This window comes from Lagopus muta, chromosome Z, assembly GCF_023343835.1.
Source record: "Lagopus muta isolate bLagMut1 chromosome Z, bLagMut1 primary, whole genome shotgun sequence".
Classification (NCBI taxonomy): Eukaryota; Metazoa; Chordata; class Aves; order Galliformes; family Phasianidae; genus Lagopus; species Lagopus muta.
The window spans coordinates 55144473-55164538 of NC_064472.1; the positions used below are offsets into that span (position 1 = coordinate 55144473).

The 20066-nt window shown below is 42.2% G+C and overlaps 1 protein-coding gene across 3 annotated transcripts in view; it reads left to right on the forward strand.

Annotated features, from left to right (window-relative positions):
* ABCA1 (ATP binding cassette subfamily A member 1) overlaps window positions 1-20066 on the forward strand; it is a 91872-nt gene that overhangs the window by 42227 nt on the left and 29579 nt on the right. For all 3 annotated transcript variants that reach the window (XM_048931043.1, XM_048931046.1, XM_048931045.1), the window contains exons 6-11: window positions 1120-1241; window positions 4256-4447; window positions 11303-11389; window positions 15856-16096; window positions 16691-16830; window positions 17506-17622. In XM_048931043.1, coding sequence (XP_048787000.1) covers window positions 1120-1241; window positions 4256-4447; window positions 11303-11389; window positions 15856-16096; window positions 16691-16830; window positions 17506-17622 — 899 coding nt within the window. The remainder of the gene's footprint in view (window positions 1-1119; window positions 1242-4255; window positions 4448-11302; window positions 11390-15855; window positions 16097-16690; window positions 16831-17505; window positions 17623-20066) is intronic.

Here is a 20066-nt window from a genome sequence, read left to right on the forward strand (position 1 = left end):
CCCAGTGGAGTGAAAAGCACAGCAGGAGGGAAAAAAATGCGGTGTGTAATGGCAGCTGATGTTCCTGCCAGAGGGGCTGCCTGCGTGACTTCCCTGTCAGAGCATGCTCTCTGCTGCTGTTTGCTATGGGTTCTTGTCTCTCTTCCTCCAGCAGAAAAAGCAGCATAACACCCAGCTGGCCGGCTTGGCATCTCCTGATATCCTCACCCCAGTAAATCCCACGAGGCCTCCTCTTTCAGCTCTTCTGGTATAGGTGCTTTCCTCATCCCAGCTTATTTAAGCATGGTGAAGAAAGGGCTGGTCTCTTGAAAGAATGAAACAGCATGAGGGCCAGTTGCTGAAGCTGTAGGTTTGTGAACTTTAATATTGTACATGGATTATAATTTCCAGATGATTCCCCTCTGCTGCGGGGGAGGTACAAATTTGTTTTAAAGCTTAAAGCTCCAGTGCCAGTGGCTTCAGAAGGTGAGGCCTTGGAGAAATAAAACAAAATAAGAAAATGCTTGCAGAAATGCTGACAGAATGGTTGTTTCTTAAATTTGCATGTGTTCCCATATTATCTGTTTTCTTTGTATCTGAATATGTTAGACTGTGACATAGTTTATTGTAGAGTACAAATAGTAGTTGTGTAGAGTGCATCCAGTAGTTACTATTAGCATTAAATATTAGCATTAAATACAGGTCAGTAAATCCCTCCAAGGTCCATGAACCAGCTGGATCCTGCATTCAATAACAACATAGGGATTAAGAGAAGCTCCATCTTTGTACAAGGCTAACACTGGAATAGGTTTCACCCCAGAGCAGGGGAACAGGTTGGTCTGCTCCATTGCTTCTGTTTCTGATCAGCACGCATGCAAATTGATTCCACACAGTAAACAAAATTGATCTTTAAAATTCCTTTTATATTTTTTTAGATAGAGGCATTATAGTTTGACATCTCTAAAAATTACCGTTCTTTACAGAGCATTTGCAAGCAGCTCCTGCTTTCTCTGTGCTATTGTTTATGTAATCCCCTCTCCCCTATTTGTCAGCTTTTGCTTTTCCTGTCCAATGCTCTCACATTAATTTCCTTTTGGCTTTGCTCTGACTAAAATGTTGCTTTGTTGTGTCACCTTGCAGACATGAAGCTTCGGGATTTCCTGGTTGAAAATGAGACATTCTCAGACTTTCTCCATCGTAATGTGTCCATGCCATCTTCTGCAGTAGAGGAGCTACTGAATGCAGAGGTCAATCTCCAGAAGGTAAAAAGCACTTTCAACCACTATTATAATGGTTACTATATTGTTTGTTTAATTGTTGTGCTGAGAATCCACAGCGCAGGACCCCTCTGTGCTAGGTGTTGTACAAAAACAGAGGAATATGTAATCCTCATTTCTCTCCTCCTCCTCCTCCTAATGCTCAACTTACTGTCTTATTTTTGTAAGCTGTAAAAGGACTCTAAGACCCATACAAAAGTATTTTGATCAGCATTAGAAAGTAGCCTCGTATCCCTCAGGTTAAATGGAATTTCCTCTTTCCCATTTCTTTTTTTTTTCCCCCCCACCCAGTGAAACATTAGTTGTGTTGGTAGTGCTGCTGGAACTGTTCTTCTTTGATTAGAAATAAAAAAAAGTGCTTGTTTTTGTTCTGCTGCTGAGCATGGATTGGATTATGGTTTGTGTGCCACTCTGCCATGGATTCCTGTGCAGCAGAGGGAAGTATGTTTTTTGTTCTGTGACCAACTCTTCAAGAAAGACAATATGTTGTGTAGCACATGTGATCTCACGTGAAACTCTTTCGTTATTCTTAGATTGTTATTCTAGACATAGGCTGCTGTGACTGGACTGGAGGCCCTGTCTATCACTGTCAAGCTCAGAGTATTTTTTTTATTAGCCTGCATGAATTGGTCCACCTCTTGCAGCATCCTTTCTGCTGCAGGAATCAGATCTGGTTGCTTCAGATTTCAAAAGAAGACCTGTGGTCCTCTTAAGTCACTGTGAGTGCAGGAGGAGAAGGAAAACCATCCAGTGTGCTTCCCAGCTCCAGACCAGATCTCTTCTTTGAAATGGAGTGATGAATAGTTCTTTCAAACTTTGTTTTCATGTAGTTACAGATCTTGCCTGCTTGCACATATTGTCTCACCCTTCAGTGGCTTCTGTCAAGCCATCTGTTTCAGCACAGTTTGACAGCTAAACATAAAAGTTATAGATAAGTTGTACTAGTTGTACCTGTTCTAAATAACAGGTTTTGTTTTATTTGAAACAAATTTGGTTGAAATTTATAGTAAATTAAAACATGCTATGGATGGTTCTGGAAAAGAGTGACCAAAAGAGTTGAACTGGTTAGGTACTCATTCTCCCTCAAGTGATGGAAAAGCAAACAGATTTTTTAGCAGGCAGAAATGCTTGCTCTGATCTTGCGCCATGTGACTGCCATTTTGATTGTGCTAGTACTGGTAAAACTGACAAAAATATGAACAGTGACTGAGGATGGTAGAAGGATTTGTTCCTCCTCGTTTTGGACTCATGTTGTGCCGGTGGAGATTCAGATTGGACATTAGGAAAAACATCTTTGAAAGAGTGATCAGGTGTTGAAACAGGCTCTAGAACAGTCTGCCTAGGGAGTGGTGGAGTTATTACTCCTGTAGGTGTTCAGGAAACATTTAGATGTTGCAGTGAGGGACATGGTTCAGTGGAAAATATTGATGTTGGTGAATGGTTGGACTGGATGATTTTGGAGGTCTTTTCCAAACTTGGTGATTCTACAGTTCTGTAGTTTTCTGAGTGAACGCTGAGACACGTTGATTTTCTGTATGTCCACTCAGGGAAGTTGTTTTTCATTGAGCCCACATCTCCTGAAACTCATCCCAGTTCCATAGAAATATCCTCTCTTGAGCATGATTATGAAGTGATACTAATAATGCTGGCATAAAAAAAAAAAGGTCTATTTCAGAAGGCTAGTTGTCTTGATGCAGGAACTATTCTGTTTATTCACCCCAGTGCACAGCGTAGAAACATCCTATTTTTGGCATCTGGATGCAGACTAAAGTTAAAAGTTTGCATAAGTGTTGCGTTAGAAATTTCAATCTCATCTGCTTGTTTTCTGAACATAGTGCACTTTTTTTCTCCTGGATTGTTGGTGCCCTTTTGGTTTTGAAAGACAAGAAAATTCTCAGACTTACCCAGCATGATTCAGGAATTGTTAACTCTTCTGGGATGTAAATCAATTCTCTTTATTTGTTGCTGGAGGTTGGGCAATTCGTGTTGGGTATTACAGAAGAACAGAAGATATGAACCATAAAGCTGTTGTTCACAGCGTGTTCACAATAAAATTGTTAACTCCATCTAGCCCCAAGGCAAACAAATAATCTTTTCAAAATAAGATTCCAGATTTTCCCTGTGTTCATCATCTTTATGAAGTTTGTATCTGTTTGCCAGGTACATATTTTTTTGTTCAGCAAATCCAGATGCTGTACTGACCTTCGTAAAGTAACAAACTTGGCTATCAGGGCTGAAAGGTACTTGTGATTATTCAGAACAATTTAATGCATTTTCTTCACAAACAAGGTGATTCCTTGCAGATGAGTAAAACTTACCCACTAGCAATCCATCACCTTAAATAAAAATATGCCTTAAAAAAAGACGCTAGGATCTTATCTCTTGTTTTTTTTTTTGCAGTTGCTAGAATAATTCTTATTTTGGTAGTAGATTATCTGCCCCAAAACATTGCAAAATGCTTATCTTGGCTATTAGTAAAGAGATGTATCAGAGCTACAGGAGAAGGTGATCCTGATCCTGACCACACAGAAAATGTGACTGGCAAATACATATAGCTAAGGATTTTGGAACATAGGTCTGTTGCCCTTCACATATATTTGCCAGACTTGTGTCTTGACACAAGCCTTTCTTTTTTTTTTTTTTGTCTCTATGGCTCACTTCCCAGAAGACTGAAGATTGGGAAATGCATGTGCCATTGGTTGGAGGAGATGGCTGCTGTGGAGGACAGGATTACTGTTGCTCTGTGCACGTGTGCAGGAATGTGGAGAAAGACCTGCCTCCTCCAGCATTTTTTCTCCATGTACTATGAAGGGAAACATGTTTTTCTTGGAATTTAGAGTTGCGTATGGGTCAAGGTCTTGCAACTTGTAGAGAAAAATGCCCTCTTCCCTCTATCTGGAATTGTTATGATGAATGGTTAGTTCTGTAGAGGTGATAACCAGCTTTGTGCAATGAAACCTGCACGTGGGGAGATTCATGTGCTTTTCTTGCTTTTCTAGGTCATAGTGTCTGGTTACCGAATGCAGCTACGAGATCTCTGCAATAGCTCAGCGCTGTCTGAATTTCTTACAGTCCAAAATCGCTCAGTGGCCATGGACTCTGAAGCCTTCCTTTGCACCTTACCAAAGGAAACACTCCATGCAGCTGAGCAATCCTTCCGTGCTAACCTGAATCCTTTGAAGCCTCTTCAGGTGAGTCTGCTGGTCACACTTCTGAGAATGCAGTCATTGACACTGTGATATTTTCCAGGGGTTTCAATCTGGGAATTTATCACTGTATTTTCAGAGTGAATTCTTTGTTGGTATGAGAAAGAAGAACTGTAGTCTTTAACTCTGAAGCTTGAATTTCCTGCCCCTTCTGTTGCAGTGTTATTTGCTTAGTGCAAATGCATGTAAACTATATTTAATTTGTCAAGAGGAGAATATTTATGTTGTGTAGTAACATACAAATGCTTGATTGTCACTATGTTTTGGTCAAATGTAGTATCTCAGCTGAAGTGACCACAGATGTTACACCAACTCCTGATGAGTACCGAAAATTCATCGCTGCAATTACCAATGGGTCACTGAGTGCAGAAGTTCTAGCCAGTAGCAGGCCACAACCTCTGAGCAGATTTAATTCAAAGGAAGATTCAGCTTTTAAGTACTGTTTGAAAAGTTGAACAATTAAATGGATTTTGGAGCAAGTGCTTCAAAACTCATTGAATTTCAAGAAAACACATAATTTATGGGGTATTTGGAGTTTGGAGCAGAATTAGCTGTTTATCCAAAGCACAGAAAGGATGCTTTATATTAGGTCCACAATATCTGGACAAAGGCAAAAGTTTTTAGAGGTTAGCGGTGAAAATATCAGAGGGAAGGGACCACAGAACTCAGTCGTAAACAAACACTTTCTTGTCTGTACTGGAAGAAATAAACTTCAGCTGTGGGAGTTTTCCAGCTTCGATGAGCCTTTCAGATCAGAAAGTCATGTACCACTTGTTTGGCTTTGTCCCCAGTCAAAGAGAGATCATTAACAAGTACTGGAGTCACGTTACTGATCAGTGCAGTACACTGTGGTCATCTACCTTTCTCTGCAGCTCATTTTCTGTTTTCCATATGTCCTCCATCCACATTTGTTCTTTCTTTCTAGAAGATCAAAAGTATTGAGAGATGGGGTAACCATATTGAAATCGTTCCTGAAACAAAAATGAGCTATTTTGAAAATTGACGGCTATAAGCATTTTCTTATGTACAGTTATATGTATATTTGTGCATGTACTTTAAATCATTCAGATTTTTAAGACTGAGTGGAATAAAAGTTGCCAGTTAGTACCACTCAGCGGTGATCTTCTGGGCCCTCCAGAAGACTGAGCATCACTTTTCTCATTTTTGAAAGTCTTTACATTTTACAAAAGCAGATACACAACTTATCTGTGTCTCTGTTATTACATCTGTATTGTTTACTGCTGAAAGAAAACAGTTATAAGCAGCTGTGATTGTGTCTCCTGGCAACAGCCATGTAGATAAAAGACAATATGTGCAAATTTGGCTGACTTCTGAGAAGCTTGTTCATGATCTCGGCTTCACAAAAGCCCAAGCCATGAAGCCAGCAGTAAACCTGTTGTGAATTGTGCACTATCTTATAAAGGTCCATAGTTTTCTTCAGAGAAGTCTAACAGGCTAGTAAAACCTACTGTAATGCCTTAGTGAAATAAGACCAACAGGCTTCAAAATGGCAAAATGAATAAAATATTACTAGGATCATGTCAACGCATTTGAAACTTAGTGGCTTTAAAGGCTAAAAAAACTGCTTTGACCTGCAGTAACATCTTGGAACAAAGAATGGACTTTCTGTTCTTAAACAAAGAATGCTTTTGATTAATAGATTATCATTAAAGGCACTGGGGGTCAAATCTTGGAAAAGCATACTGAAGCTAGCATGCACTCTATCCACTGCAGAGCCTTCAAACCAAAAGTAGCAAGTTGATTGTCCCAGAGATTTGTTTTTAATTTTTTGCTTAATCTCTTCGATGTTAGTAAGTGAAAGTAAGGGCCAAGTCAGATGCAAGTAGTACAGAAATTTAGAGGTTGTTTTGTGGCTTGTGATGAGACATGATCTCTACTGGTTTTCGAAGAGTCAGAGAAAAAGCATCTTAAAATAATAGGTTGATACTGTTGGGGTGATGGGGACTTTCAACAACATACAAGAATTCTATAAATGTGGTACTGAGGTCTTCAACAGTAACACTCAATTTTTTCCACTTAAATATCTGGAAAGTAGACTGGCTGTAGTTTCTTGAACACTTCATCCGGAAAACTCAAGGCAGCATCCACGTGTTTGTTCTTGCCTATCTACATTCCTCTTTGCTGTTCTCTCTGCAAGACCGTGCAGCAAATTGCATTAGGGAATCAGTTCTGGATTATAAGTGACTAACATGACTGTGTGTGGTGAAGGATGAAGAAGGGGTTGGTACAAGACTGGGAGCCCGGTAGTTGGAGTGTGCATGTTTGGATTGAGACCCCTATGCCATCATTTGCTTCTACCATCCGTAAGCATTCTATGCACTTGCAGCCTGAGGGAGAAGTGTTCAGGTAACTCATAGCAAGACAGTAATTATTGGCAAATTTTGAACAGAGCACAGTTTTAAAAAGAAAATTACTGCAGCTGCACAGTGAATTGCATGAGCTCTGAATGTCACAGCAATGCAAAGAAAGTTTTAAAAAATAGGCAAAATCTGAACATTTGTCTTTGCATACCTCCTCATCTCTTCTATCCAGAACAGCCTGAACTTTGCACAAATTGGACTAGTACAGTAAAGATAAAGGACTTCCAATTAAAACTGTACATGAAGCTTTCTAGCTCTGCAGTTCATCCTCTGTGTGACTTTCATTTAGCTGGCTCTCTTGGGTAAAAATACAAAGTCAAGATGGCATAGGCTTTGGAGGTTCAGGTGTGCCTCCTTGTTCTCTGTTACATAAGGACTTATTTGGGCTGGGCTGTTTTGGTGGAAACATGGAATTAAATTAGGAAGTGATCACAGACCCGCATGGCAGAGGATCCACTTCACTTCTGGATGGACTATTCACTCCACTGGAAGCAGCATGTGTTTATAAAAGCCAAATTCAGTTTTCCAGGACTCATGTGCCAGTTTTCATCCACGAAGACCTTGTTCCCAACATAAGAACTGAAGACCTTAGGACACTGTGTAAAGGATGATTGCAAGCTTGTCTTCTTGAGGTTTGTCTTCCACTGGATGTGCTCAGTGAAAATGAATTGAGGCAGGATAAGCTATTTGGGGAAAAAACAGAGAAATAGAACCCCTAATACCATGTACGCAGTTTTTCTTTTCAACTTTCTCTCTGTGCTTGACCAGCAAGTTATCCTGTGGAAGAACTCTGCAATTTGGGGAAGGTTACAGGATCCCATACTTACCAAGAATGGTGTCAATAAGTCAGAGGTATTCCAACAGACTGATGTTGTTCTGGGAAAGGGCTCTTAGAGAAAATTACTTGTCTGTGCAACAGCTTTTACCTTCTCAAACCTCTCCAGTTTTGTAAACAACTTGAGGGGAGGAAGTTAAGTGACAGAGATAATTGAAACTGCTCCTGTGGGATTTCATCTCTGCAGTGCTTCTTGAGAAGGGCTTCATTGCATTCACTTCCAGTGGTTTGCAATAAGTCATAAATATGTTGTGGCTCGTGTACTGTAGTGGTCCTGGAAGGAGTATGGGTGAGCACATGAAAATCCAGTCATTCTTTTCCCTTCATAATGCAGTTGGTATTTTGTCATATGATTAGCGTGAACTAAGCATCGAATAATAAGTGCATTTCAGTTGAGAAAATGGCTTTAGAAAATGTAAATACATGCTGTAGTTGAGCTTGTGGCTTTCCTTGCTCTTTTGAGTGTTTTCAGTCGAGCACAATGACATCATGATTTCAAGCAGCTGTACTTTCGGACTTCCACTCCCAGGAAACAAAAGCAGAAGCATAAAGCATGTGATTTTTCTGCAAAGTTCAGTGTTAACTTTCCACTAAGATCAGCGTAAAACTGTGGTAACTATTTCAAAGCAAACACAGCAGAGTGGTGTTGCTGAACAAAGGCATTTAGGTGTTGTGATGTAACAAATAACTGGATTATGTTATGACCTTTTGACACTTTGAATACAAATGTATTCTCCTGCATATTAAACAGTTGTGTATCGCTTTGAGCAGGAGAGGACAGGTATATTCAGTGCTTCTCTTGATTTTGCAATCAACTGTAGTTACCTGAAGTATTTCCCTAATTTGAGTCCTGTAAGTGCACACATGCAAGCACAGAATGAAGTCAATGCAGTGTGTAACTCCAGAGTACTGAGAGATTTGCATGCCCTAAAGGACAGGTCTAGATGAAGGCAAGACTTACCAGCTGCTAGCACAGTAATTGTATGGGGGCAGTTCTGTTCAAAACCTGTAAGAATGTTCTTTCTGCCATGTGCCTAGAGAAGACAGGTGATGTTTTCCAGCATTTCATAATGACATCAACATGTCATTACCCCCACACTGTTTTAATGCAGCCACCTAGTAAATACACTGTCACAGTGGGAGTGATCTTACTTTAAATATACTGAATTTAGAGGGCACTTTTGAATGTGAAGACTACTGAGAGCCACTACAAAAAGTTATTTTCCAGAGAAACTGATGACATTTGTCATATCGTTAGTGTATTTAAAAACTCCTTGAGTGTCATAATTCACACGAGTCTTGCATACTGGATAGGACTAAGATTCTGTTCAGCTCTGTTTCCCTTGAATGCTACTCCAGCAGTGCTACTTCCTCAGTTACTACTAGAATCTTAATGTTCAGTAGTTTTGGTAAGCTTTTTTTCTTTATGAAGTTTTCTCAGTCTTTTTCAAAACCATGTTAACTTTTTTCTTCAGCACTGCATAACGTCTGCATAATTTCTCCATTTTGGCTGAGTTGTCTATGAAGTAGTTCTATTGGTTTGTTTTAAACTGATCTTCAGAATGGAAGTCCTCTATTCCTGTATGATGAGGCACGGTGAACCATCATCTCCTATTCACACTCTCCATCCCACTTGTAATTCTGCAGACCTCTGTCATATCCTGTATCTGTCATTACAGTTTCTTTTGGAAGAACTGTGGGCTGTTGTTCTTCCTTCAGAAGCCATTTGTATCTTAATTGTGCTTGCAGTCCTTTTCTGTACTTGTATTCTTTTAGAGGTGGAGGATCCAAAATGGCACTTAGTTCCTGAGAAATAGGAATGGATTGTGGATTTATATTTATGTTGACCTGTCTTATCATTCTATGCTTAAGATCTCATTCTAATTTTAAAATCTCTTTTTTGAGTGACAGTAGATATCCAGGGATATTTCAAGGTAGAACTGTCTCCTCTGCATGTACTTTACTTTGCAGCACTGAATTTTATTTGGCATATTATAACAGCATGTCAACATGAATCCTTTCACTAATCCTTTGCAATTCACTTTTGACTTTCACTACTCTGAACCAATTAGTATCATCAGAAAACTCTTCCTCATCTGCCCCATCCCCGAATCATCATAAACAGCACAAATTCCTTGCAGAGCTGGATGAGGTGAATGGAGCTGACCAGGCTTGTCTACTGCATGAATCTAGGATGTTCTCCCTCATCTCATTGCTAAAGTGGTAATGTAGCTACATAGCTTTGATTATTTGCTAGCTATACTCCTTCAAAAAAGTCTTGAAGGTCTTAGCCTGCAGGAATTTGAACTACTTCTCTTCTAGCTGGATTGGGTTATGGTTCATCTGAACCTTAATGCCTGTGTTCAGTAAAAGTTACTGAGAGCCTCCCTGAATTTACAGCTTCCTTTGAAGCAGGCTTGAACTGAGCACTCACCTGTTAGCTAGGTATAAAGACCTCAGCAGCAGATCAGTGGAACAGTGCCATTTGCACCAGGTGACACTTACCAGCTTACTACCCTTCAACATATCAGCTAGAACATATGAACATCTCCAGACTTTGCTTCCAGAGATTGCCATGGGGAAGATATGAAAATAGAAGGCTTCAGCCCAGAAGATTTCTGCTAAAATCAAGGGTCTCCACTATTCCTTTGTGTCACAGTGCTGTAACCTTAGCATGCTTTCAAATGTCGTTATGAATGTGAAATCTTGGAAAATTATTTTAATCCTCTTTTCTCTGAAAAAAGGGATTGTGTCCATGTTATTAGGCTAGAAGATCTTGATGCTTCTCTTGCATGAAATGTTTCACATACGTGGTAGTGCTTTAACACACAGAAATATAGTAGAAAGAACGAGAGATAAACCCAGGCATATCAGTTATATGGAGAACAACTGTAAAGAAAGAGCTGTCTTCAGTGGGTCCCCTAAGGCAAGGAAATCCTAGAGCAGTGCAGTTTCAAAAAGGTGTGCTATCCATCTCTGGAAACTTATGACTATTTCTCTTTTGGTGGTGTACTGGTGGCAGTTACTTTACAAAACCAGGTTCTTTTAAAATATATCCTTGATTTAGTCTGAAAATATCAAGGCTTGATGGGAGGATTTAGGTGATTAATATTATCTGAAGGTAAAATGTACTGTGTGGCAAGATTTCTGAGCATCTGAGCTGGGGAGTCCCACTGAAATCTCTTGTCTACCAATTGGTATTTCCCTCCCTTTTTATATACTTGATTTCCCCTTCCTAGGACTGGTTTACAGGATTTCAGGTCAGTTGGCATATTGCCTTATAGGCTGTCCTTGTTCTCTGACCTGAAATAAAAGCCATCATTTATGCTGTAAGCATATATATATACACGTAGCATCCTACTGGGATGGCTATGGCTATCATGGTATCTATGTGCCCAGGCTGTGGGGAATGGAACAGGTGTCTCTGTTGCATTATGGAGCACTGAAGCCTGTGACAGCTTAAGTTCAAGGTTGCATAGAAAGCCAGCTCACTGTTTTCCCCATCAATCACTTTGCCTTGTAAACATTCCTTACCACCTTTCTTTACAAGGGTGTTTACAGTGATTCAATTTCCTTACTGCTGGCTGCTAGTGACTTCCACTTTCTTTTTCTCTCTTCTTGCAGAGACAGTTTTTCTTTAATTCCTCCTTGCGGGATCTGTCAGAAACTGTGGAGGCTTTGAGGGACAGCCTGGGAAAGCTTGTCAAGGAGGTAAGTAGCTTTTTTGTGTCAGAAGAATACCTCAAGATGTCCTAACCTGTCATCAGGTACAAGGAGTGTGCTCCTCCTTGGTGCAGTCAAAAACAGTCAAATCCCTTGCTGTTTTCTATGTATTCTATTGGGTCCTCCCAGGGGTGCAGGAATTAAGTTTTCTGTGAGGCTTACTTTCTCAGCAGTTACCTTTGCAATGTATCTGCTGACTAGCAGCGCTTTGCAAAACTGCACTGAGAGGTTTGTCTCCTTTCTGTTTTTTTCAGTCAGTTGCAAGCCATGCCAGGGTTTGTTACTGGCCTCTGGGTTTTTTGAGAATATGGTGTGTGGAAGAAGTGATGTATGTAATTTAGCAGCTACAGGGTGCTCGTTGCCATTTGTCTTCAGAGTAGTATTTTGGGGCAGAGGCTATGTTCTGCTATTTGTGGGACACCCAATGCAATGGCATCACAACACTGGCAGAGAAAGGCTCCAGCAAAACACTGGTTTGCAGAGGCATAGTGGCATCGTAGAGACTATATTTGTTTTCGCAGGTGAAAGGATGGATTAAGACAAAAGCCCTGCATGCCTAGTGTGAGTCAGAAGTCCAAAACCATTTTTTATTTTCAGAGCCAGAAGCATATCTTAGTTGCTTTTGGTTGGCTCTGACTTTGAATCTGAAGTACTGCTACTAGGCAAAAACATTCTTTCCCTCTAGCAGAAATCGCAACCATCTAAACCAAACTATGCCTCCTCCTCCCCTCCGCGAGCTTTCCAGCCTGTGTCAAGCCAGCAGCGCGCAGCGAACGGCAGTAACCCCGCGTGCATGTGGAGGAGCAGGTCACTCAGGGTTAGCGTGCAGCCCTCCCACGGAGGGTTGGCTGCGGAGCCAGCACCATGCCCGCCAGCAGTCACTGGCACGTGTCCCACGCCAGCTCAGAACCTGCTGCTGGCTCTCAGCTGCTAGGAAATTAAGGTGATTCCAGGACCAGCTTCAGTTAAGACCATGGCAGAGCTCTTGCCGGGGTGAGGGGGAAGGCTGCCCTTCAGAGTTTGGTTACAGCTGTTTCCCGTTACGTCACTTAAGCTTGCCTTGTGTTGCTTTTTTTTTTTTTTTTTTTTTTTTTTTTTTCCCTGGGATAAAAATAATTGAAACCATGTGATACTCAGCTTGCTGATGTGGCTGAAAATGTCCTAGGATAGCGTGCCTTTTGCTTGGCAGCTGTTTTGGGTAGGTCTACCTTTTATTCTGCCCCATTACTGTGCAAACAAAGGCATCATTTTCCTTGGCGTACTGTGTGAGCTGCTCCAGATGGCTTGACCGAAAGTTACTCCTTATTGTCTGGCAGGCTGATTTCTGCATGAAAAAGAGGGACTCACTCGCTTGTTTCATGGGGCAGCAGCTTGAGGGGGTGGAGAGAGCTATTGTTTGTGCCACGTCTAGAAGCCTTTCTAGCAAGGAATTTTAATTAGGGACTGGTCTGAAGAAAATATTCGTCTCTTTATGTGAGGACTGGTTAGATCTTTGTCCCTCTGCTCCTTAAATCAACCCAGGAGAGCAGATTAAACTCTGAGAGCAAGGGCAACTGTGAGGAAACACCCAGCCAGCTCTGATGTCTGGGAGAAGTAGTTCAGTAACGTTTCCAGTGGCATGAACAGAGCAGCTCTGTATATTTAGTATGAGATTGCTGGTGCCAAAGATGAAACAAAGCTGCTTGCTCAGACTTTGTTTTGAAAATTACACACAAAAGTACCTTCATTAATGCAATCCCTCTGCTGGGTAGTTACACTCAGTGGCAATTAACTATGCTTTCTATTTCTGTACTTTTTCTTATCCTAAGGAGTTGGTGGCACTTTAGCTAAAGCCGCTGACTTTTTACTGAGGAAGAATTGTCTGCTCTGCCTAAAATACCAGAAGGTCTCCAAGGTGACCCTTTTTCTCTCGGAGAGTGGTCAGGCACTGGAATGGCTGCCCAGGGAGGTGGTGGAGTGGCTGTCCCTGGCAGTGTTCAAGAGGCGTCTGGATGAGGAGCTACGAGCTAGGGCTTAGTGCTTGTGGTAGCAGTGGTAATGAAAAGATGGTTGGACTAGATGATCTTGTAGGTCGTTTCCAACCTTGTGATTCTATGATTTGAATTGGAGACTCAAAGTGTCACACCTGAAGCGTGGCCTTGGCCTTTCTTGGTTAGAAAACATCAAATCCAAAATCCACATGAGCATATTTAACTGCAGCTGTTGGCTCAGGTTTTTTTCTGTCATGTCCTTGATGTTAGCATCCTGCCAGTCATTCTGAACCTGTGGAGCCAAACTGATTGGCACTGGAGTACAGACAAAGACAGGGGCGAATAGTGAGGAGATGAAAGGATGCCTGAAGCAAGGTCTGGACACAAGCACAAAATCCCCAGGTTCTGGCTGTTCTCACAGCTGTCTTTCATCATATCAATGTGTCATGTGTTTTTCGGCAGCTAAAAATAGAGACTCCTTGTGTATGTGACACAAAATAGCTTTTGTTAAGCATCAAGAATTTTTGTCCAGATGTTGGCATATATGAAACATACGCAGTACTACAGATGAACACAAAGGGTCAGGCTTACCTACAGCGTAAGGCCAGAAATACTGGCTCTGCTTACATTGGGTGGAGTGAGATTGATCTGTTATGAGACACCATTGCTTTCTGGGTTGTCACTGGCTGGCTTTGCCAGCTGTCCTAGATTTTGAATATCTGCATTTTATTTAAACTGAGGTGTCTAAACCAAGGCACAGTCAGCAAAATTAGCAACAGGGCTTTGAGTGACTCTGAAGACAGAGCAATTGGGCCATCAGAAGTTGTTTCCAAGATGCATCTGAAGAGTAATTGCAAATAGGTGTCTCACCAGCTCTGCTTGCCCTTATTAGTGCATGTAGCTATTCTGGGCCACACAGCAAGAGCATCACAGTTCATGTCACCTGATATTCAGTAGCAGGCAAGAAATCAGATCAAATGCTGGAAAAGATTTAGGTAAGAATAGAGAACCACCTGTGGAATATGTTACCACAACACCGTGTAAATCCATGGGTTGCCCTTGTGTTCAGTATGGAGTACCGACGTAGGCACTTCGCTTCTGGAAAGCAGCAGAAGAACTGGCAGTTCAGAAAAGGACAACGGAGACATGAAGAAGTGGAATCACTTCCACATACAGAACAAGAAATATGTGGGGACTCACCAGCCTGTTAAAGAGATGAGCTGGGGACAGGACAGAGATGTGTAGAGTTGAGAATAGAAAAAGAGTAGAAATATTCACTCTGTGCCAGTGCAAAAAGTATGGCACTGAATGAAGCTAACAACAGCCAAGTTTAGGAGAGGGAGAGGAGGTTCTTTCCAGTGTTGTGCTAGATGCTAAATATTTGCAAACATTCATGTTTACTGTGCATTAGCAAATAGACAGAAATTCTCTGAGATGAAAATACTGGAATCTGGAAGGTTACCTCAGGAAGTATCTGTTCTTTGCCCTGCCTATTTCCTGACATCCGCTTGCTGTCACCATCACAGAGATACTGAGCTAAATAGACTTTGAGTGTGTGTGGGCACACCTCTGTTTTCTTACATCCCCTGCCAGTCTGAGAATGGAAGTTCAGGGTAGCATAAAAACACTGTTTGTGGACTTGCATTGTCTTTTTCCTTGTGGTTAGCCAGGCCATATCCCTGAGTATGGAGATGTTAATACAATGTCTGAGGCCAATACCTGCTGCTTTTGTTCAGGACAGCTTCTTCAGGTCGTTTCTGTGCCAGATAAATGAGTCCCATAATGTGCATCTTCCTAGCTATGAGTGCGTTTCATCTCTGTGCCAGGTGTCATGCAAACAGGACTAGAGAAGGCTTCTCACTGTGGTTGACTGCATATGGTGTGGAGAAAAGGCTTACACTGCAATCAGATCTGAGGCTGCAAGCTGGGCTTGTTTTCAGGGCTTTCTGTAAATGCAGTTGACAGAGGAGAGAGAGGTACTGGGGCAGGGGCAGCATTACTGACCTAGGTGGTCAAACTTTCTGCCTGGTGTATATCAGGGGAGGCTTGCTGACCTCGGTGGCATTGTGCCAAGTGATGCCACCAGCAATCCAGGGCCTGCAGCTCAATGAGGCTGGGTCTGATTAGCTGCATTTGCTCCATGTTATTTCCTTATTCCCTTTTCTGCCTCACTCCACCCTGGATTGAAGGGACCCTGCTGGAATGTGAGCTGTTGTGCAACCAAAGAAGTAACTTTGATGTGAGAGCTCAGGGAGAGCAGGAATCGCGCAGAAAATTGTGTGAGAAAACTTAGAATAAAGAAGAGACTTTACATTTTCCCACTGTAATGGAGGGAAACATGCTTTCCCTGGTCTCTCCTTTTTAGTACGGCATCCAGTAAGGTTGAAGAACAGATGGGTAATTTGAAGGAAAATGACAGGATTTTTTCCCTTCAGTAATCCAGTTCCTATCCCCATTTCCATTCTTCTCCCCCTTATTCTCCAGCTGCTGAGCATGAAGAGTTGGAGTGACATGAGACAAGAGGTGATGTTCCTGACCAATGTGAATGCCTCAAACTCCTCTACACAGATCTACCAGGCTGTGTCACGTATTGTGTGTGGCCACCCTGAAGGTGGAGGGCTCAAGATTAAATCGCTCAACTGGTATGAGGACAACAATTACAAAGCACTTTTTGGAGGCAACAGCACTGAAGATGATGTAACTAATTTCTATGATAACTCCACAAGTAAGTGTAACCCTGTCATGGCATAACATCCCATCTACTCCATGGCTGCAATGACTACTATTTTCCAAACTTGCACTAATGAAAGCAAGTGATCTTGAGGGTCAGCATATACCCTATTGTTTCAGAAGACTATATACGTGCTGTCTGAGCAGCCAGCTGTTGCTCTCTGCATGTACTCTTAGGGACAGGGAGGGTATCAAGATGCAGGGGATTCTCAAGGGTCTTGTGTAGAATCCAGAAAGGCTGTTTGGACACTTTCTGTGAAATGGGGTCCACTGTCACATGCAGCCTTTGAAAATGTGTCATTTTTCTATGCAGATTTTGCCTCTGTCATGCAATGAATGGATTTCATAAGCTGTGCAAATGAGTATGGGTGTTATTGGTAGAGACTGTGCAGATTCTCTGCACTTGCTGAGCAAACTGTGAAAGTTTAGGGTGAAAAGGGCATTTTGTGGGTTTGTGCAGCAGCAGCAGAAGTTTTTTGTTCTGCTATTCTGCTGTCAGCAGAACTTTAAAGTGCACACAAATGGGGCATGTGCCTCCTGCAGTTGTCACAGTGCTTCTCAGCTGCTCACCCCTTCCTCTCCTCCTCAGCACCCTATTGCAATGAGCTGATGAAGAATCTGGAATCCAGCCCACTTTCCAGAATTATTTGGAGGGCTTTGAAGCCTTTGCTGATTGGGAAGGTCTTGTACACTCCAGACACACCAGCCATAAGGAAGATCATGGCTGAGGTAACTCTAACTCTGTCCTCTGATATGTAGTGTGAGATATGTGCTCTGACTGTACAGCTAAGCTGCTCTGTGTTAAATTCAGTCCAAATGCAAGCCTAGAAAGGATTGTCCACAAAGCACAGTGTCCCTAGTCTCTCACCTCCCATGCATTTGCTGTCAAAGGCTCAAGGAGAAAAAGCCAGGCTGAAATCTGTTTCTGCATCTTGCTGGAAATATTTCTAGTGGTGCTTTTTGATTTCTCGCAGACTTTGCAACTCTAATGTGGGATATGGGACTGGGAAGGACGTTGGTAAACTATGAGGGGTCTTCTCCACTGCCTGCTTAACAGCTGATCCTTAATCATTTCTGATAGTGGCTTACCTAATATTCTCTCTAATTCCCCAAACATCCTCAGACCCTCTTTTATTAAATGGGAAGAGGCTGCCTCTGTGTGCCCTTCATCTCCAAGCAGGAAACATTCTCCACCAAGCCTTAAGCCCTACTCAGTCACAGGCACTTCTCTTTGTATTTTTCCTTCCCTGTGCACAAGATTTTTCTTACTCCCATCCTTGCTGAAGCTGAATTGCTGTTTGAGTATAAGCAACACTCAGTACTTGGTAGGTCAACACACCCTTTCAGCCACAGTGGATCTGAGCCACGTTTTGGAAATAACCTTCCTCTCTTCTTTGCCAACAGGTGAACAGGACATTCCAGGAGCTGGGAGTGTTTCGTGACCTCGGGGGGATGTGGGAGGAGATAAGCCCAAAGATCTGGACATTTATGGAAAGTAGTCAGGAAATGGATCTGATTCGGGTCAGTATGCTGTTCTTACCAGAAACACAAGCATCGTTTTCTGCAGTCAGTGATAAAATATTTATTGTAGATAATGCTTCTTTGTTGATAGTATGCATGTGACCCTCTTTTTGAAACAAGCTGTGACTGTACCATTCTTGTGTTGTGCTGAGCACTCCTCCATTTAACAACTTTCCACAGTCAGGAGCAGAGTGTGTTTAACAGCTGTTTCTAACCTACCTCTGTGGGGAAATGTGTTGTTTCTTCCACACTGTTGCTCTGATGTTCTATAAATATCTGGCCGATGGTATTTTTGTAAACTGTGGACCTGTGGAGTTGGTGACAGGTTCAGCTGCCAATGCTGTGCACTCCTCTGTAAAAAATGCTCTCTACAGCAGCTGCTCTCATGATAGCAGCAAAGTGAGCTACCGTATGCCTAGATCAGATCCTAGAAAGTGTCGTGTGGCCTCAGGCTTTACTGAGTGCAATAAGATTTGAATAGTTATTGTTCCAGAACTGAACCTAGATGCCTGGTGATCATCTGGCACAAACCTTGTGAAAACTTTTTTTGGGTTAGCATAGTACACTTTAGTAATAGTTGGGTGTCACAGGGAAAGACGAAACATCACCCTATGACTTATCGCTTCACAGTATGCCATGCTTACAAGATCATGAACAAGGGGTTGAGAGTCTTGTTTGGATTTGACATGCTTTCTGCTTGCCTGTTGGCTCCCCAGAGCATTGCGGTTGGTGTAAAGTATGTATTATTTGTTAAAAGTACAAGAAGCTGTGTTCACACTCCTTCCCTCGGTTGTAATTCTGAGGAGTGAGTCTTTGCACTTCTGTGCTGGGTGGGTATTACACAAAGATCTCTCTAGGTCTTAAGCCTTGAAGTTCATTCTTTATTCCAATCGTGATGATGGGCAGAATAGTCTCTGACTGGTCCCATTGCAATTCCCCTTGAATGGGACATACTAGGGATAACAGTGACATCATTTTCCTTACTGCTGTGCCTCTGCTAGACTTATGAAATTTAGTTCTGTAGATGCTGGCATCAAGAGAGGTGAGAATCAAACCCAAACTGTTTGCTGAAGGGTGTGGTCACAGAGTCAGGATTCAGTTACTGGTTTGCAATTGCATCAATATTCCTACTTGTTTGAGGGTTTTATTGATTTAATTTTTTCAAATGAGTCCAGACTTGACTGATAATGTTGGTTTTTTTTTTGCTTGTTGTTACAGTGGTAGGGGTCTCTTTGCAGTTGTCTGCTGCAGCTGATGGATTCAGCAGTACCCAGGCAGCATACTGCTAGGTTTAGAGATGCAGCATGGGTCACTTGTACATGGATAGGCCAAAACATACAGCAGCCTGTTTAGGGCTGCTCTTGTCTGTTGTTTGCAAGTCCCTGAGGCTGCTGTACTGCTGGGTGATTGTCAGTTCCTAGCTTTCTGGACTGTGGAAATGGTTGGGTATGTTTCATTCTGTAGAAGTAGGGGAAATTGCTTTTCTCACTGATCTCAGGCATTTGCAGCCTGATGCTAACTCCAGGGAGAACAACGTGTGCCCCCATCTCAAGCTGATGTTCATTTTTGTTGCTGCTTCAGGGATGATGAGGCTGAGCCTCTTGGCTGCAAGTGTGGTGCCCTCACTGCAAGTCAGAGTAGAGTGAGAGCCTCCAGAGATGAGTGCAAAGAAGGGAGCTCATGTGGCCTATCCTGTTTGTTCGGATTTCCTCTTTGTATGCTCTTCTCTGTCAGCTTGGCCTGATCTGTTTTCCCAATTTGTGATTCTGTTTTTGTAACCATGTGACCTGGTGCCTTCTGGCTCCTTACTAACAGCTGCTCATGGGGAAGCTCCCTCACCTCTCCATTTTCTTCTTTACTCTGGCAAAAAATTCAATTTCCTGTTTTTATTGGTTACAGTTTTTAGTTTTCTGTATTGTGCTGACTTTTTTCCTCTCCTTTAGTTCAGCTGTAGTCCTTACAGTTAGTGCTGCCTTCCTATATGCTGTTACATTGCTGCTGACAGGTCTCAGTTCTGCTTTAGTGCCAAGCGCTCCAGCTCAGACTTCAGAGTGTTGCATCTACGTGTGGTGGGACCTCATCCTCTGAAAAACTGGCAGCTAAAACAGATAAAAACATCACTATTCACAGTGGGAGAGCTGAGAGGCAGGTCATCATTGCTGTTGGAGGCTGTTTTAGCTGGTGTCAGTGACACAACAGAAAAACAAATAAGAAAGCCACCTGGCCTTTGGTGCTGGTATTTCTGTTTAGGAGCTGAAGGATTCAGCCCCTCTGTGCCTTCCCCATATCCATCCCAGTGGGGAGCAGAGACTTGCTCAAAGAGGCGAGCAGAGCTTGGCAATCACTGGTCAGCCAAACGCATCTCTGAAGATATTTCTTGGTTCTCTGTAACTTGCCTTTGAAAACCGGTTGGTTTTCAAAGAGTGTGAGAAGTGGGGAAAGCA